This window comes from Drosophila navojoa, chromosome 4, assembly GCF_054131105.1.
Source record: "Drosophila navojoa isolate 15081-1374.11 chromosome 4, UAZ_NAV_1.0, whole genome shotgun sequence".
Taxonomy (NCBI): Eukaryota; Metazoa; Arthropoda; class Insecta; order Diptera; family Drosophilidae; genus Drosophila; species Drosophila navojoa.
Genome location: NC_142892.1, coordinates 7560692 through 7582155, shown reverse-complemented (window position 1 = coordinate 7582155; position 21464 = coordinate 7560692). Strand labels below are relative to the sequence as shown.

The 21464-nt window shown below is 37.3% G+C and overlaps 1 protein-coding gene across 1 annotated transcript; it reads right to left on the bottom strand.

Annotated features, from left to right (window-relative positions):
* Positions 1-1237: 1237 nt before the first annotated feature.
* sty (sprouty signaling antagonist) lies at positions 1238-20882 on the bottom strand. The gene is given in 4 exon segments (XM_089259037.1): positions 1238-4074; positions 4077-4132; positions 4134-5098; positions 19470-20882. Coding segments are annotated over 3 exon segments (1914 nt in total). The 5' UTR covers positions 4910-5098; positions 19470-20882; the 3' UTR covers positions 1238-2992.
* Between the last annotated feature and the right edge of the window lie 582 nt (positions 20883-21464).

The window sequence follows — 21464 nt, the reverse complement described above, 5'->3', positions numbered from 1 at the left end:
AAAACGAACAGCTGTTTAGAGAGCCAAAGAGAAAGAGAGCGGAAGAGAGTGAGAGTGTTAGAGTTTGTGTGTATGTGTGTGGGAGAGTGCAGAAAATGTCGTTGCTTTAGCTCTTCTTCTTGTTATTCTTCTTCTGCTGGTTGTTGTTATTATTATATTGTATGCTGCCCTCCCTTCCAGTGTGAGTGAAATATTTTGCAGTTAAATTTAAATTGAACGTACATATGTGTGCTCGTGTGTGTGCGTGTGTGTTTATGTTTGTGTGCTTGCAACATTTTCAGTAATTTAAAAATAAGTGCGCCGACGAGCAGCGGCCCCAAATAGCATCCGCGAAGTGCAGCCGACTGGATTGGCGCAACCATGCCATGTGATGATGCGTATGCAGCATAAGCAAGCAGGCAACAGAGTGAGAGAAAGAGAGAAAGAAACAGCCAGGGGCTGCTACTGCGACGGCAATGCTGGCTGGGGTTGGAGCAGCAGGCGGGTCTCCGGTCGGTCGGCCGGTCCGTGTGCGCGAGATAAACAAACTGCCAGTTCACTATCAATCAAATACCGGAAACAGCTGCTTTAGTTTTATTTTGCCATAGCCATTTGGCACAGCAACACACACAAACTCTCGCACACACACACACACATCGACACGCACGCATACTCGGAGCAGAGCGAGAACGGCAGGCAGACAGACAGCAGCGACTTAGGCGACGGCTGCAACGACGTCGTCCACGTCATCATTGGCATACGTATAACGTATAACGTATAACGTGGCATATGTATTAATACACATACCAGCATGTGAAACATGTGCATGAAGAGGAGTATGTTATTTATGTTATGTTAACACAGAGAGAGCTGTTTGCCTCGAGCTGAAATGAAGTCTGTAAACAGATTTATTCTGTTAACATGATTCTGTAAGGTTGGCAATGTAAAAGACACTCTGTTGATATTTAGTATTATATGATTTTTTTTATTTTGTAGTTTTTTAACGGAACATACATTCTAAAAACATTACATAAAGTTCTTCATCATCATCTTCTTCATTGCCATGGAGGCTCTCCAACCACCGTCAAGCTCCACTTCTCCTTCAACTCCATTATTATAGTAAAATGTACAAATAAAATAAATATTCATTATATGTATATCTTGTATGTATGTATAGTGCCTTAAATATTAATCGTTTACTTAAATATTCATCAACTTGCTTTACTTTACTTTCTTTTAGTTTGTTTTTACTTCTCCATTTGTATTTAATTTTAGTTTTATTCATTAATATTATAGTTAGGATTTAAGCATAGTATATGTTTGTATTACTAAGCTATATTAGCTTATCTATATATAACATATACATTTATAACATATGGTAAAGTGTGTTTTTTAGTTGTTTTTTTTTTTTCAATCTTTTTTTTTAATAATATTTTTTATAAATTTGTTGTCGCCTTTGCTAATCGGATTGTATTTTTTTTTTCTTTTCTGGTTTATCTTTATCTAGTTCTGCATATATAAAAAAAAATGGTTTAGTTCTGGATTTTTTTACTCTTAAAATGTTGTTTGGCTTTTAATTGTTTTTCATTTCTGTTGTTTTATTTTATTATTATTTTCAGTTTTGTTTTGGAATCTTGTGTTATATTACAATAAAAAATCATAAAAAAAATAATAACAATTTGCATATAAAATACATTTGTAAGAAATTAATTGTTCATTCAGATTTAGTTTTACAAAAATTTATTTTAATCAGTTTTAAGTTTTTGCTGTAGTAAAGTAAACTTTGTTCATTTCTCCTCTCGTATATATGTATGTATGGCTACCACGCACACATATACGCTCACGCACATATACATAAGCACATTTAGACTTGGATCTAGAGCAGAATTTAGTTTTAGTTTGAAGAACATATAACATATTATTATGCATTAAATTCGTAATGTGTTTAGTTGTTGTTGTTGTTGTTTTTTGTTTGCCTCTACTTTTACTTTATCAGATATCGTACAGATTATGATATATATCGTATATATATATCGTATGTGCGTAAATGTTTTTGTGTTTTTATAGACTTGTTTTTGTTTTTTAGTTCTACAACATCAAAATGGACTTTTGGATATTCAAAAATTTTCTCTAGTTACAGTGTTTGCTGTATATATGTATATGTATATATACATATATATCGATATATATCCATATATACATATAGGCATAATATTTATCTAAAAAGTTCATACGAATGGTTCAGTTATGCAGAAACGAGGCTTTACTGTACAGGTTACATTGGTGTTGGAATTGTATTTTTGTAAATTTGAAAACAAAAAATAATAATAAAATAAATAAAAATAAAAACAAATTTGCCAAATTCAAGAATAATAATGCAAAATATATAAAAATATATATATTTATATATGTATTCAAAAAAATAGTTTACAAACATATTTTTTGTCGCTCGTAGTTTTTTTTTTTTAGATTTTAGTTTTGTTTAGTTTTTCTTTTCTTTTTTTTTTAAATTAAGCGAACATTATTTTTTAAATAACATTTCTAATAATTAATAATTATCTGTTTGCAGTCTTTGGTTATTTATTTTTTCTTTTCTTTTTTGTTTTTCCATTTTTTTTTTTCCATACAGTTAATATTTTTGTTTTTGCATACATATATATATATATACATACATATATACATATGTATGCGTGCATATGTATATATGTACGTATATATATATATATTATATATAGGCTCATATGTTTAAGTCATACATTTAATAATTTGTATATATAGGCGTACACACATACATATATACATATACATATATACATATACATATATACGTATGTATATATACATACATATGTATATATCAATTTCGAAGCTCTACACGCTCTCCTCACTCTCCTCCCTCTCCTTCGCTAGCTGCTGTCTGTGTCGCGTTTTTTACCCGCGGCAAAAAACGCGCACAAAACGCGCGCTCACACTCTCTCTCTCTCTCTCCCTCCACCGTTACTCTGCCTTGCCTTCAGTAGTCTGGACTCGAGTCGAGCAGTCGCTTCTCTGGCGTCAGATCGCCTTTGCGCAGAATTCTGCTAGCCGCACTGCAGCCATGATCGAATCCCTTGCCATTCGCCTGCAGCGCCGCATTGGGGGAGCCAATGGAGCTGCTGTTGTTGAGGACGCCGCCGGCTAGCGGCACAATGGGCATCATGCTGCTGGTGGAGCCAATGGCCGCGTCGACGCCGATGTTGCCCTGGCACCGGCAGCCGCGTCCCGCGAACCGCGCGTAGCACTTCTCGCAGAGCTTGATGCAGCCGCGCATGGGCCAGTAGCACCAGAGGCAGGGCAGCACAATGGACAGGGCGCCCAGCCAGCCCCAGCGCTGGGTGCGCTTGTAGGGGCCGCAGGAACAGGGATTATCGACGCAGGGTGTGCCGGTGCCATCGTCGCAGTCCATGTCGTTGTCCCGCGCACAGTGATAGAACAGCGCCTTCGCGCAGCACAGGCACGAGGCATAGTCGATGATCGACTCGGCGCTGCACAGGCACGTCTTGTTGCACACCCATGTCTGGGGCAGCGGGCGCGGGCTTTGGCACTGCTCGCAGCGGCACAGGCCGCAGCGTGGACACACAATCGGATTCAGCAGCGACGGATCGCCGCCCATCACTATCGAGGCGCCCAGCTGGCCGCCGCTGCCGGGCAGCATCTGCTGCTGCTGCTGCTGCTGTTGCTGGTGCTGCTGCAGCAGCTCCTGCATGTGCTCCTTGCTGCCCGGCTGCTTGGTAATGGGTGGCTGCATCTGTCCAGCCGCCGCTGTTGCTGCGAAGCCTAGGCGCGGTGGTGCAGGCGGTGCAAACTTTGAGGCGGGTGTTGCTTTGGTTTGGCCATTTAACTGATGCGGTTGGTGGTGCTGCTGATGTGGGTGGTGGTGGTGCTGGTGGTGGTGATGGTGGTGCGCGGGTATGTGTTGCAAATGCGAATGTAATAAGCCATCGATGCCTGCTCCGGACGACGTCGACGTGGACGTCGCACCCACTCCAACTCCCACTCCCGCTCCCGCTCCCGTTCCCGCCGCCGCCGCCGCCAATCGATTAATGTGATGGGCAGCCGCTGTTGCTGTTGCAGCCGCTGCTGCTGCCGTTGCCGTTGCAGACGCTGACGTCGCATGTTGCTGCTGGTGTCGTTGCGGCAGCAGCAGCAAATGGTGCGTCGTTGTCTGTCCGTTATCCTGCTGCCCGGCCGGATGCTGGCTGCGTGTCGCATGCTGCAGCGGCGTGTCCACGTACTCATTGGTGAGCCTTTCGGATTCGGGTCGCGGTTGAGCCAGCGTGACGGGCGAGGCGGGCGGCTGACCCGTTGACAACAGAGACACGGGCTCAGCGCTTTGGAAATGACTAAGGAAGTTGTTGTTGTTGTTGTTATTGTTGTGGTTGCTGTGGTTGCTGTTCGTGTTGTGTATGCTGATGTTGTTGTTCGTCAGCAGCGGCGCTGGCGGTCGTCGTCGCGTGAAACTGGAACTCGAACCGGCGCTGCTGTTCGCCGTGGCCGTCGAGGAGGAGGCGTTGCTGCTGTTGCGACTGAGGCTGCTCGGTCGCTGCGGCAGAAATGTCAGATGATGTATCTGATAGTCGTCAAAGTCGGCCGTTGTGGGTATTATAGATATAATGTTGTTGTTGTTGTTGTTGTTGTTTATAGTCGATGTTGCAGTTGTTGTTGTGCTAATACTCAGTTGTTGCTGATTGCTGTTGCTGTTGCTGCTGCTGTTGCTGTTGCTGCTGCTGCTACTGTTGTTGCTGCTGCTGCTGATGCTATTGCTGCTGTTGCTGATGCTGTTGCCACCACCTAGCGCTGTTGGCTCCGGCGCCCTTGGTCGATGCACACGCGGTTGGAGCTTTGGGGGCCGTGGTGGCGCCAAGGGATCGCCGCCATTTCTGCGATCCATGTAGTGTTGCAAAAAACCAAAATTCCAAACACCAGCCTAGCTCTGCTTGGCTGCCTGCCGGTCTCTCAATCGCTATCTACCTTCGTCTACCTCGGCTGCTCAGCTCTCAATAGAGCTTGAGGTAATTGCTGTGACCAAAATCGGCTCGATTTGCCTTCATCCTAGCACGTTCCGTCGCCCGATTGCTTTCTGCAACAACAACAACAAGCGAAAATAAGTGAATTAGTTTAACTGTATGCATGTGTAAATATATGTATGAAATATCTTTCATTTTGCCTTCAACTAGCACGTTCTTATTAACTACATACGAATATAACCTATATTGTACATCTATTTAAAAAAAACTCAGCTGAAGGTTCGCTTGGCACGAACCACATTTGTTGTTGTTACTCTTCATATTTCTCATTGTTTATAATTAATTTCTTGCTGTGCCATAAATATATGTATATGTATGTATAAAAATAAAAACATTCGAAAAACAAAAACAACTCGAAGAACAAGCACAACATCGCTTTGGTCAGCTCAAACCCCCCAAGAAAAAGGTCAAAACCATTGGCGTGACTCTTGTGTAAACATAATGCAAAAACTTGCGATACCCTGTAATTCATAAATAAATATCATAGGGTATGCTGTTGTGAACTTTAATTTTGTACACTTTAGCAAATCCATTTATGATCATTTTATATTGTACAGGGTATCTTGCTGCAGATCACTCTTAAATATTGCATTCGCTATTGCTTTTTATCGTTTGATATTATATACAGATCATGCCATGCACTCTGACTATTAGATTTACATAAGATTTACAATAAACACATTTTACAGGGTATCTCACTGCAATAATTCCCATTTCTTATACTACATATATCTCTACATTTAATATATACATATATATATTTTAACACTTTGCTTATCAACATTCAACATCTCTCAATCAGTACTCCCCTTTTACAGGGTATCTCTTGATCTGCCACTTCTCCCAGCTGCTCCGCTAATTGTTTACTTTTAAAGTTTGTTTTAATTTGTTCCCTCCATTGTCTGCCATTGGTACTAAACCCTCAAAATTCCCTAGAATTTACGATCTTCTCAGATTGTAGCTCCCCAATTAGGATTTTGGCTAATCTTGGAGCGGGTAGCTTTGTTTGTTTTTCTCCTTCTGCATCAAGTTTAATGCCTATTCCTGAGAATTGGCCTAGACTTTTTGTTTAGCTCTGCAATTGAAGTTTCTGATTCAGATATTTTTTTATTGCTTAATTCCATATTTGAGCTTTTTGTACGCAACGAAATTTGTTTTCTTTTGCTTTTTAGTATTTTAATCACCTTTCATCTCACTCGGTGAACTAAATGATCTTCATTATCTTTTATAGCCACTCCCGCAGTTCGTAAAAATTGAAATAAAATTAATTTGGGCGCCACATTCAGTTTTTTTTTGTTTTTTTAATTTAACCATATAAAAAATGCTGGGTTTTATGAATAATATTATTTTGCAATCGAAATGGGAATTGGAATTTGAACTAAAAAATGATCTAAAATGTTTATATACAAATTTTATTCAAATTGAAAAGCGAATTGGTATACAATGTTTACTTTTAGCACTGTTGTGTACTAAATGATCTAAAACTGCATTAGGACTGACATTGATCGAAATTATATATATACATAGACCACTAAATTGGGCTGGAAAACATTTTTAGAGCTAAAATAATAATTGACTTGTTCTAAAGTCTAAAATATTATATTAAATATGTAATTGAAATAGACTTGAATTTAACTAAAAGACTTGCATAAAATTGTATATGTTTTAAATTAGAATTGCCATCAGTTATTATTGCTCTATTCGCTATTACTATGATCTAAAAAATGTTCTAAAATGTCTAATAATTTTTATATAAATAATGCGATTAACTCTGATGTTAATTCCAAAAGAGCTTCACCCATATAGTTTATTGAATCGCCTAGCGAGTGCTTACTGTAGCAATAATATATCTATGCCATGTCGAAATGAATTTGGAAGCACTTAAAGCATCTCAGCTATGTATTATTAATGAATGCGTGGCACGAGTCACAAATAAGTAAATACAGGAAATTAATGAAGCCAACGATGCTAAACATGAAATCTAACTATACCCGAAAATTAATATATATACATGTATCTATATACATTCCCGTAGCGAATGGGCAATAAAAAGCTCTAAGAATTAGTATTATTATAAGTGTTTCGCATAGGCAACAACCAAATGCCAATGGATCTTTATTGATTCAATTTTACATAAGTATAGCACATATATTTACGATATATATATATATTCGATATATCTGGTATACAAATTTGAAACAAACGCCCACTTATTGACGTCATGTCCGGTACTCAAAAACAATTTTCGAGAATGACCACAATTGAGAAAAACAAAATCGAAATAAACAGCCAACAGATGAGGAATGGTCCAACGCAGAGGGGCCCGTGTGGACGGGGGGCGTGGCAGATCGCTTGCTGATTGCCAATAAGAAAAGCCATGAGAAATACTAGCTAGACCAAGAAAGAAAAAAAAAACTGAAATACTCGACTTGTGTGTTTGCCAAACGTGATTTGGTTTTTCTTTTGATTTTTCGTTGATTTTTGTTTCTTCTCATTTCTAATTTTTATATTGCAAATTATTTGTTAATTTATGAACATTAAACATGAGTGTATAAATGAATATATTTTTAATAGATATTTGTTTCATAATTAAAAAATTGTTTTTTAATTATTATCGCAGAGCACAAAAAACGAAGAAATGAAAGAAACTGCCACGCCCAAAACTCTGAATGCCAAGATTTTCGATTTCATTCTTAAATTAATTGGCACAGCGCAACAATAAAAACAACAAATAAAAAAGAGAGAAAACGAAACAAAAACAAACAATGGAAAATAACAACAAAAATATCATCACGTAATTTAAAAAGATTTTTCTTATTTTTAATTGCGTTCGAATAATTTTTTGTATTGTCTGCATTGTTGTTGTATTTTGTAGCATGTAGCATTAACAAACTTTGACCTTGTACAAAAGAAAAAGTGCTGCCAATTGTTTAATTTTTATTAATTGTTTGCTAAGTAAATTTTTACATTAACATTTTCATAATTGTTGACACTGTTAAAGTTGGCAGCTGCGGCTGCTATAATAGTGGACTGTTAAGCTTTTCTTGGCTGTTAAAGCTGTGCGTTCTTTAACATTACGCCGCTGCTCTTTAAACTATTATAGCTGTTATTCAAGCTGTACAATTGCTAGCGTTCCACTGTTAAAAGACCACATCGTGCTAACGTTCGCTGTTAAGTTTAGCTATGGAGCTTTCTGCTGCTGCTATTGCTGTAGTTATTGGTGCTGTTAAATGTGCTGTCACTGTTACACATGCTGCTGCTATCGAATTAAAATGAATTAATTATTCTTAAACCTGCTGCTATTATTGTTAAAGGATCTGCCTTATTCGAATTCGAAATTAGCATTTGGAATTTGAAACACTTTCATTAATAAGTGAACTTGTCGCTGCGAACGCCACAGAACAAGTCACGCGAATCGCTGTCGCTGCTAGCGCCGTGTCGCAGTCTGAGTTAGCGTCAGCGTCAGCGTCTACGTCAGCGCTGTTGTCTTTCATTCAAACGTTTCGATGGGTTTTTTTCTTTCTCTTGCTCTCTTGCTTTTGTCATTGTATTTTTGTTTTGTTTGCTGCCTGTTGCAATTCAAATAGAATTATTTAGCCCAAGCAAAAATCAAATGCAAACTGGTTTTAATTTTATAATAATGATTTTTTTATATTGTATATGTATATTTTTGTTGTTTTCAGTTTTGTTGTGGTTGAAGTCGGACTACATTTGAGGGCCGTGCTCCGTGGGCGGTGCTGACATTGGAGCCGCTGGGGCGGCAGCCACGCCCCACTGTCATTTAATATGCAATTAACAAATATCAGCATGACCCAATTATCATAAAAATACAAATACAAAAACAAAAACAGCAAGAAATATGGAAAAGAACACGAAAAAGCTCGATAAAAGCCAATTTTATGAACTACTCATAAACGATATAGCGCGTAATTAATGGACATATTTAGCCAACATCAAATGTGGCTATAAAACGAGCAGAAAACACTGGATAAATAAACAGTAGACATACATACATACATACATGTACATATATATCTACATGTATCTGAACAGTGCGAGAGCCTGACTTGCCTTACGAGACGTTATAATCTGTATTTTATATGCTTTGCGTTTAGTACATTTTACGATTAATAATAATCTGTAAAAATTATAGTACAGTGAACACACCCTAAGTGGATCCGCACAAATTGAGGCATTTTTATAGTTAATATGAGTTTCTAGATATGGCCAAACATAAATTTGATATGATTCCTTAACTGCAATCGATTAGTTCCAGCAGCCGAGTGTTTACTGTACGAGTTCAACACGTGGTGCAGGGCATTTAAATGCCTCTGCTATTTTATGAATTTGCTCAAAATTGCTGAGCTGCGAAAATTGATTTAAAACGACTTTCTGAAGCAGTCAGCAATGAGGCAAATATAATCATATGAATATACATATATATATAATTATAGTATATATATAATTATACATTTGTGTATATAATTAAATTAAAAATTGGAAAAGAAATTGGCGCGTGTGCTCTTATCTTTTATGTTTATAATATTAAGGGAAATTGAGAAATTCCAAAAAAGATAGAGATACAAATGCAGCTACAGATACGATTGCAGATGCAGATACAGGTACATATAAATATGGATTTATAGATAAAACTATAGACCCAAATTCAGATAGAAATCTAGCTATAAATGCATATTTCTATATGTAGATACAAGTATTAAATTTAGATACAGATACATATGGATTTAAAGTTACAGATACAAAAGTATCTACAACTTCTAATTCAAATACAGAGACAAATGTAGATACTGTTACAGATGCAAATGCAGAATCGGATACAGATGCAAATGTAACCACAGATATAGATACAGATACAGATACAGCTAAAGATACATATATACATAGCGGCCGCCACAAATGGAGCTACAGCTGCGACAGATGAGCATCGTAGACAGGAAACGCTAATGACTGCCGGCAAAGAGCTGCCTCAGCCTCGTGGCAGTAAATCGGTAACGGAAAAGACTCGCCAGACTGAAGGGAAAACTAAAGAAGGGCAGAGGGAAATCAATCGGCTTCCAGCAGCAGCAGCAGCAGCACAGATCATTAAACTATTTAAATGCTGCAGCGAGGGGCAGCGACAAAGAGACAGAGAAACGGCTCAAGTCTCAGCGACTAAAAGAAGTAAAACACTAAAAGGCAAAGGCAAGCAGTCTAAAAGGCCATATGTTGCTGGATGCTGCAGCATTAACAGCAACAACGACAACAACAGCAACAACATTAGCAGCAAAGGGCAGCTAATAGTTTTCAAAGCAAATGAGCAGCACATGTGGCACACAGATACACATACACAGATACACATACACATGCAAACAGAAGAATATATGTATATATGTTGTGTGTATTGGGTCTATGCTCTTGATAATGATGCTGATGATTATGTTGGCTGCTTTTTCTTGTCTTTTTTTTACATTTTTCTTTACTTTTATAGTAATCATTGAAGCTAACTGCCTGAAGCAAAGAGCGAGAGAGAGGGAGAGAGAGAGAGAGAGAGAGGGGTGATCCATAGAGGGAATCAGTGAACGCAAGGTAGAACTGAGGATGAGCGAACACACAGCATAAAGATCAAATCACCAACAAATGAGCCAACAACAACAAAAGCGACAGCAACAACAACAATAGTTTAGGTAAAACGTTAACTGGCCGACACGACTCAGATATACCCTATGCAGAGAATTACAAACAGCTGTCAAAGGCAGCTAGACATACGAGATGTATAACAGTTATGGTGATATAAAAGATATTTAACATGCATATAACAGCGATGTGTACATAGCAGAGGAATATGAGCAATGCAGCAGCTATATAACAGCGCTGTTAAGCAGGTTTTATTTATGTTAAGGAAATATCTAAGAAATATATCAAGTGTATATCATGCATAACATTTATAAATCAGATATGCAGAACATGTTATTATAAAATGTACATATTTAACAGACATTTCTGATATAAAGTACAACTCAATCTGTGTTACATAACAGTTAAGATATAAGAGTCGAATATGTAGAATTTACAAAGTATAGAAAATATACATCTATTAGATATATAACAGTTATTTAGCAAATGTTAAATGTTTATAGCAGGCAGCTATGGCTTGCATAGCAAATTAGTAGTTAAATAAAGAAGCTAAAAAAGCTAAATCTAGCTTTAAAATCGAGGCATATACAATTAAGCTAAGCGAGGCTAAGAAATTTACAATCAAGAGCTTATGCAACTAGAGTAAAGTATATAGAATGCTATAATATGCTATAATATATCAGTTAATAACTGCCAAACCCATATGCCCAGTTTTGATAACACGTTAACAGGGCATCAAAACTAGAAACGTTTCGACGGTTAGTTTTCTTGTCTTGTTGTTGTTGTTGTTGCTGCTGCTGTTGCTGGCTGTTGGCCGATGGCTGTATGAGTAAGAAAGAAGCCCATAAACTACAGATGATCGACCTCAAGATTTTCCAGCACTGATTGTCGCTGAAGCGTAGGCTCTAACAATTTTCCAACGCAGCTGTATCTATAGCGAGAGCCTGTATATATATATGTGTGTGTGTGTGTTTATGTATCTGAGCTGCGTCAGCTGGTGCAGCGTAGGTAGTTTTCAGGTAGAATCTATCTCTATGTGTGTGTGTGTGTGTGTTGTTATAATGACTAAAGTGAGTTACAGTTAAGTGGCAGCCAAAAAGGAAGCTGCAACATTTGTTGTTGTTGTTGTTGTTGTTGTTGTAGCTGTGCGTAAGTGCTGTTTCATTGTTGTTGCTGCACACCTTTCGACTGACTGGCAACAACAACAACAATCCGCTGCCCTTGCCTTATAAATAGATATCTTCAACAGATGTTTTACACACAACACAAAAAAAAAAGTTCATTGAAAATTCTTGCAGGCCAACAAAAAAAGGGGAAATTTCTTATGGTATATATGGATGGAGCCATATGTTATAAGGACTTGCTCTTAGATATGTGAAGATGTATGTGTGTGTGTGTGTGTGTGTGTGTGTGTGTAGGTTGTTGGCCATCAGCTAGCTGAGGCTTCCAAGAGCTGTTGGAATGTTGGAGGAATTCTTTTTCTTGTTATTCATTGATTGCGTTAGCTGATGATAGAATGAGAATGGTATCGATAGATAGGCAAGCTAAATGAAGTGGGATTATCAGTTATAGCAACTCTTGGAAGATCATTTAAGTTAAGTCTGCTAGTCTAGCTTAAGCTGAGCTTGTACTTTCTATATATATTTCATATATACCCTATCTGAAGTCTAGCTCCATATTACTGTTAAGATTTTAATTGAAGTGCTTAAAAACCTGCCCACGCACTTCCTGTCTTGGCCATCGATTTGGTATCTATAAATATCTGAGACTTTCTTATGCTATCGCCTTGTACAGCATTATGGCACATACATATATACATATATATACATATTTCTCATTTTTAACAATAAATCGATTTCATTTCATATACACATTGTTTTCACCAACTTTGCTGTACATACAGACATACATACATACCTATGTATGTACGTGCTGTACAGCTGTAGGCTCATTAATATTGCCAGCCCTACGCATTAATTCAATATTATTTTATACTACAGCTCGTTTGCAGCTACTTTATCTACAGCAACGCCCACCAATTGGGCCGAAACGAACAAAAATAAAATAAAAAGGGCAGAGCACTAATAGAGCCATATAGCAGAGGCCTACACACATACATATCTGTATGTATATGTGAAGATATGCTTGTTTGTATGTATAAATTTTTGCTATATTCAATTTTTCGTGTGCTATTCAAAAATTCCGGTCACATCCTTACACGCGCAAACGCCCACACAGCACGACGCTGACGGCGACGCCAGCAGCGCAGCGACGCAGACGACGCTGACTGCGCAGGCGACAGCTGCTTGACTACATACATATACAGATAGCTAGCAATATATGTATGTATGTATGTATATAGATATATAGCTAACAACGTGTTAAGCACATAGACACATGCACACACACACACACACACACACACACACACACACACACACACACACACACACACACACACATACAGTTTTGCCAAAAAAAAGAAAGAACGACATTCATGACATGCTGTTGATGACGTCAATGACACACACACACACACTGATACACACACACACACACAGGCAAAGGCTGCAAGGAACGCCAGCACGTCTGTCGTCTGCGTTTACCTATATACAACACTTATAGAGCAGGCGAATGCTACCAAAATAGCAACAACAACAACGGCGACAAATGAGAGCCAACAACAACAACAACAACAACAAATGCCTTTCTTTTGCGCCCAAAAAAGAAAAGAAGAGTGAGGGAGAGAGAGCGAGCGCGAGGCAAACCACCCCAAAATCAACCTGACCCGCCTTAACTTGCCCTCAAGTACTCACACACACACACACACATGCACACACACACACTTGCAGTCCATTCACACACACAGGCAGACACAAACAGCTGAGCGAGCAAAAGTTTAGCAAAGCATAGAAACAGGCGCGTGATTTGAGGGCACGCACACACACACAGACAGACAATCAGAAAAGTGAGCGAGAGAGAGTGGGAGCATGAGAGACGCAAAGGTGGAGAGCCAAGGCGTTGCTGATGGTAGTGTGAGCGAGACAGCCAACACTTGACTGTCTGCGCTTAGCTATTTTTAGCCACAATTTGGCCAACACAAAAATAAAAGCATCTCTCTGCGAGTGTGTGTGTGTGTGCGTGTGTGTGTGTGTATCCGTATAGCTGGTACAGATACAAAAAGAGGTGAGTGACGCCTAAAGTGTCTGTCTTTGAGATACTTTTGCCCAGGATAACAAAAAGCAAACAGAGCTGTACAAGAAGCTGCAGCAGTGGTAACAATAGTCGCGTGGGCTCGTCTCAAGCAAGCCAACAAAAGCAGCAGCAGCAGCAGCCGTAGCAGGAGTAGCAGCAGCCGTAGCAGGAGTGGCAGTAGCAGCAGGAGTAGCAGGACTCGTAGCTGGTCACCTACGCAGCCGCGTATTGTTGCCTGGCGACGAACTCCCACTGGAGCTTAGCTGGAGAGTGGGAGGGGCGCAGGCAGTGGCCGTTTCTCACCTACAGGTGGCAGAGATTGCCCTCAGCCATTGTGCCTTATAACAGTTAGCTCAATGGCAGCCGCGTTTGACAGTTTTGGGCGTCATCTTTGACCATATTTATAAATTGTGTTTCTTCTCTCATTGTCTCTCGCTCTCGCTCTCGCTCTCGCTCACTCATTCTCTATTATTTCATTGACGACATTTGTGCCGCTGAACGTATATACTATTTGTGTGTGTGTGTATCACGTCTATATGTATGTATCTCTATCTGTATCTGTATCTATAAGTATCTCGAGTGCGCGTTTAATGAGCATTTTGTATGCGTTTCTCGACGTTCGCCATTTGGGTGGCCCCTCGGGTGGCCAGAGGCACCATGAAAAGAACTCAAACCGGGAGCCGCTTAAGCTTTGGGGCATGCAAAAACTAACAAACGAAAGCGAATCTAATGGGCCACAAACCGAGGCAAACGAATAGCGGAAAACAGCGAACCAGAATCTGGCATGGTTGGAGCGATCCATTACTCGGCAAATTGTTAAGCACTATAAACTATATAAATTATGACTTTTTAGCCCGATGCCCGAGCACTTGCCATGAATTTCAATTCAACCATTTTCGAAATTTTATTGAATTCGATATTAGAAAAGTTCGCATTGTGATTGAGCTACTGGAAAGCAACATAAAAACATATACATTGTTGATTACAAATGAGTGATAAGATCTCAATTTGATGTCGAGGACTTAAAAAGTTTAATTTAGTTCTTGGAGAGAATATGTTTTTGACTATAGATAGTAAAATATGTGAGGATACTGTGTGAACTGAAGTGCACATATTATATTGTATATAACTAATTTTCTATGGATACAAATATAAATATATATAAATTATATTATTACTTTGTTCTTGGCATTAAATAATATTTAGATTTTTTTATAGATCATTTTTGAGTTAAGTTTCTTAACCAGCTTTTATTGAACACATATGCATATATGTATATGGGAACAAATAAAAGATGACTCTTCATAAGATATTTATGTTTACATTATAATTTTCTCTTCTTCAGTCAACTACAAAATATAAACAAGCTTCTTGTAAAGCTCCATTGGTGTTAAATAAATACTGATGGAGTTATGGATGTTCAATCTATGTCTATCTATTTCTATATAAAAATAGAACTTTAAGAAAAGTTAAAATTTCACAAAGAATCCAAATCCAATTGCATTTATCTATATAAGAAATACATTTTCCAAATTCAAGATACTCTCCTCACATAACTGCATTACTGATATACATATATTTATATCTAACTGTGTCTCACATTAATGCATATAAAATTCATGAATAAATGCAATTTTTATGCTAAAAACATATTTAGTTTTTTTATGTAAACATAAAAAATGAGCAACATAAATAAAACAAAGCGAATTTGCGTAAATTATACAAATGTTCATATTATGCTTGGCTTTTCTAGCAAGTGTGCCCATTAATAACACCATCATCAACATCATCATTATTATTATTATCATCATCATCATCATCATTATCGGCAGCAGCAGTAGCAGTAGCATCAGCATTCGTTGCACTGCCCTAAACACATTGGCTCTTGTTGTTGTTGTTGTTGTTGTTGCTGCTGCTGTTGATGGTTTATTTTTAAAATTTATAATTTTCAAAAATAACAATTTTTGTGCGACGACAAAAATAATTAAAATCACATGTTTCGCTTGCGGCATAAAATGTTTTTCAGACTGCTTTGCTTTTCCTTTCTCATATATATGTATTTATTATTTGTTGTTTTTGTTTTCATATATATATATATATATTTATTTTTTTTCATTCCCATTCTTTTTCGTTTTTCTTTATTTCTCATTTGGGTTCCTTCTTTGGCTTTTCACTTGGCGTTTCGCTTTGCTGGCAGCGCAAAAAGCCGCAGAATTCAAAGCAAAGCAAAGCAAAGTATTCGACCGTCTACCTACAAATTGATATACATACATACATACATATAAAAACATAAACATATACATATACATATATATGAATATGAACATACATATGTGTGTAGACGTCATGTGTAGTGCATGTTTTGCCTGCATTTCATATATCTAAATTTATATGCATTCAAAACATTCAATGGACTCTGGCTGGGGTTTTCATTATACAATAATATTTGTGATGGGAGTTGCTGTTGGCATAGAGCACGATCAGTCTTATGTTTTTCAATTCAAAATCAATTTAGCAAATCAAGGATTGCATGATGGTTTCAGAAGCTAGATTCATCAAATGTAATATAAATGTAATATTTGAATAAATGATGCTAACTTTTAGAATAATCACATCTCTTATTGAGAACTAACGAGATCTTTGCTAGTCTATACCAAAGATTGTTTTAAGAACCCTGCACAGACTTCCAAGAGAGACTTGATTTCTGCTTGATTAAAGTTCAATTTGCACAGGACTGGAATCCTTTGAGATTCAAATAAATGTTTAACACTTATCAAAAATGTAGCTCCGAGTTTTTCTTGCTCATGAAGTAAAGAGATTACATGTGCATAAAAGCCAATATATATCCTTATATGATCAATCCTTTCTGTTATATAGGCTTTGCCTATCGATAAGGTATATATATATACTGAAGGCAAGTCTAAGAAAATTGTAAAATATCCAGCTTACTTTCGTTAACTAAATACTAAATTAGATACTATATTCCCTCAAGCAGGTTGAATTTTGATTACCTAGTCCTTAAGCATATATATATTAAATGTAATATAAATTATAAATATATTATTTTTACTTTTTTTTTAATACATCTATGATTCGTAGTAATGTGCAATAGAATTTTTTTATTTTTTGCTTTGCTGCATTTGCGTCTGTGTTTCGCTTTTCACATTAACAATTTTCGCATTTTTCTTTTTTTGTTGCGCCATGTTCAAATTTTCTTGACTGCGTCATCGACGACATTGTGAATGTGTTTTTGTTTTTGGCTAATACATTGAAAAATACCTGCTGCTGCTGCTGCTTCTTCTTCTTCTTCTACTTGTTTGTTATTTATTTGCTTAATCAAATTTAAGCATATAATTTATTTATTTATATACGCGAGTAGCGCGTTTGCCTCTTGGCCACGTTCATGAATGAATTGCTGCTGATATACATACATACATATATTTTTGGCTATGACATAAATAGACAGCTATGAGCGAGTGTGTGTGTGAGTGTGTGTGTTTGTGTTTTGCATTAATTTAACTTAAATTTAATGCCAAGTGCGAAGAGTTTGATAAAAAAGAAGGTGAACAAAATACAAAGATTATTTGCAATTCATGTTTCCATTGAAAAAAAATACCCTAAACGTGCCACGCCCACATTGAATTTGGTATTGTCGAGGGGCGGCAGTTGCTATCAGCTGAAAAACCCCAAAAAAAATCTTTATCAGCTCCAAATCAAAATTCGACTTCGTCTCCAAACGACAAAAACAAAAAAAACTGCAGTCACGAGCCAAAGAACACACACACACACACACACACGCACACAGAGAAAACTACGCTCGACAAGTAAACGTATGTGGAACACAGAGACCATCGATCAAAATATAAACAACAACAACAAATTGTTAACATGCCCACAACGAACTTTATCGGGCTGAAAAAAAAAAATAAATAAATAAATACGTTTTGTACGCCTCTTTATTTATTTTTGGACTCTCGACTTATGCACGATAGAGACGTATTTTTGTCCAAATACCCTGTAAGCAGTGTTTGCAAAGTGGGTATATGGATGTTGTGTTACTGCAGTGGACGGAGACGGGCCGAAAGTGTTAAGGATATTGGCAGGTGAAGAGATCTAAGAAACGCGTTCAGCTTGATATATGAGAGGCCTAAGGGAAGGACTGGAGGAATGAATCTTAAACTCTAAAATAGACACATTGTATAACCTAGCCCATTTCTAAACATATATTATAATATATAGTATGTAAAGCACGCCTAAGCACACCTGGCACAGAGTATACCCGCCGTCTTATATATCCCACTATAGAGCTATTTACTGGCTTTTCGAAAGTGTTCGTTCGTTCCACAAGTTCTTGGCGCACTCCAGTGGGTCATGATAGCTGGCTGATATTTGAGGCGTTTGTCAGTGAAAAATAGAAAGTAAAAGCTTATCGAATGCTTATCGAGCGGATGCCACAAACGGGCAAGAAGTCCAAGAAGAAGAAGAAGCAGAAGCAGAAGAGGTAAATGACGAAATTGAACTATAAATAGAACACTTATATACACTTGAGTAAATATATATAATACAAACATATATTTATACATTTTTGGCCAAGCACGTGATTTCCAACTTGGATAGAGAGAGTGGGAGGGAGCGAGTTGTTGACAGTCGATTATTCGATTATCGTTGATCGATTGCTCAGGTGTTTTTTTCAATGAGCGAACAAAAATAATATTGATTAGACAACTGGCAGATTTAGTGAATGGGCAGCTATAAAATAATCAGCTTATCAAACGAGGCAACAATGAAGCAAAGCCAGCAGCACATCCGATCTCATATGAATACATATATACATACATATATATAAATTTATATATGAGTGAGTGTGTATTGAAATAGTTCTATTAAGTGGAACTATTTGTACAAACTGTTTTTCGCTTGGCTCTCGTATTAACATGAATTCCTAATCTTTATTATATATGCCCCGCGCATTATCTGTCTGGCGGATCGGTAAATAGAAACGCGACGAGACAAACAAAACAACTGCAAAGTCAGTTAAACATTTCTGTATATGAAATACCCTAGTTATACAAAGGTCTACAAAGGGTATATGGCATACAGAAGAAGAAATCTACATTAAATAAAATGATTCGATTATTCACAGTTTCAAAATTATTTATGAAAAGTCCCATAATGTGTGACTAAACAGCATTATTTATGGCAAATCTCGCCCATAAATAATCCACTATATGCACAGATCAAGCACAATATATATATGATTTATTATGGCAAGAAATTTGTTCAGATTTCCGGCAAATTCAAATCTCTACAAATATGTAAGTAAACAATTTCCTGCAACAATTTCTAAACACATTTCACATTCTTCCTGTTGTTGTTTACTATAAGAAATACTATGCTATATACTACATACATATGTATGTATATATGTATGTACATCTGTATGCATATATTCGTTTATAGACATAAATTAACATTTGCATTTGTCACGAATCGCTTGCGGCAATTGGTAATTGTGCATTTCCTGATATCTGAGATGAAGGTTAAACAATTCAGAAACAGAAACAGAAGAGAGAAATATTTCCCAACTCGACTTACATTGATTTTCAAAAGCAATCCGTATAAATCCAATGTTGTAATATATTTATATACGTATATATATATATATAATATATATAAGAGATATATCCAATTAATGCTGTGCTCGTAGACTCGTATAATCCAAAGTTTCGCTCGCTTCGATTTGGCCTTTATTTCAACTACACGCGATCGCGTTCATCCATACAAATATACAGATGTTTATATGTATGTGTGTGTGTGTTGGATTGGGTGTGTGTGTGTGTGTGTATATATATATACAAATAGACGAGCGTAGATTTGCTTGCGTTATTTATTTAGCATTTATGTACATATTAAAAAATATATTTTTTATTCGCTTTGTTTGGTTTTTTTTTCGCATTTCATTCACAAAAGTAAATTTAATTAACACAAAACGCAGCGTTGACAGCGACGGTGACGGCGACGACGGCAGCGACAGCGACGCTGGCAGCACAGGCGACTGTTACAGGTTTGCGTGCCAAAAATATAATAATAATAATAATAATAATAATAAATGAACGTTTGCGACGGCAGCAGCGACCACGACGAAGACGGCGACGGCGACGTTTACGTTGACGTTGACAGCGACTGCGGCTCACACACACACATGTACACTGGCACGCACACACACATGCTCACACGCACGCACACTTAGACGGGGGCCACGTCGACGACTGCAGCTGTGTGAGTGTCGCTTTTGTATCTGTGTAAGTGTGTGCGCTACGACAAACACACTACAGTAAAAAAATATTTTTATGCAATTTTATATAGACAAATTTCGTGTGTCGTTGTTGTTGTTGATGTTGCTGCTGTTGTTGTTGCTGTTGTTGGTGCTGTTGTTGTTGTTGTTATTGTTGTTGTTGCTGCTGTTGCTTTGGCTGTTGTTTTATTTTTCGCTTAACACGTTTTGTATTTGAATTGAATTTTTGTTGTGTTTTTTTTTCGCTAGATATTTTTGCCGTGCTCGTTGTTGGTGTTGTTGTTGTTGTTGGACTTTTAAATAGACGTCGATTTTCTTTGCGCAATTTACATTTTTAGGCACATGATTTCCATTGGAAGCGATTTGCAATTCCAAAATAGATTTTTCATTGCGATTGCAATTCATTTATCAAATACAAACATTTCAAAAACTCACTATATTTTGCACAAATTTAATTAAATTATATATATATCATATATATTTTGTTGCGCTTAATTTGAACTTGATTATTGCTCTTGTTAATGGTCGTCGTTCGAATTGTTGTTAAATTGTTTCAAGTGAATGTTTAATATGACAGGCTAAAAAAAATTATACTCTTCGCGGCAGCCGCTCTGCTCAGCTCCGTTCACGTTGCACTGTGTACACGCTCAAAGTTTTTGAAGCGAAATGAATGCCGAGTTCGACGCGACGTACTGGCAACCTTTTGCTTTTTGTCAACGGCGAAAACATTTCATTCTGAAATTGTATTTGCGGCGAAAAGAGCGCGCTGAGAGCGCAGCTGTGTGAGTGAGCAGGGCACCCAGTCGGACGCGAGCGCATGAGAAACGTAGTGCCACTCACTGAATTTTACAGTGGCAGAAGATTGTGGAAATAATAATCGTGGAAATAGCGTAATATTCCTTTATGTTGATTGATATATAGCGATTAAACAATAATTTAAATTAAAGTTGCTATATTTCTTGATTTTTCACTAATGGAATTACTGTTATCAAGTGCCATAATTTTATTAGAATTTTACTACAATATAGAACATGTTATAATGGAATGTTAACAAATGCCCAGGTCTGTATATAAATTCTGTAATAATGCTCATCTCACAAATGCACTCCTTCAAAAACACGTTTCGCTAAATCCGACTGGTATTATATGAAATGTATACATATAGATTTGTGTATGTGTGTTTGCTTGTGTATCTCGCCATATACTTGATCATTTACGAGAGCGAGAGCGAATTCGCTCTTTGACTCAATGAATTCGCTGCGCTCACGCTGTTCGAGTGACTACAAAACAATTTT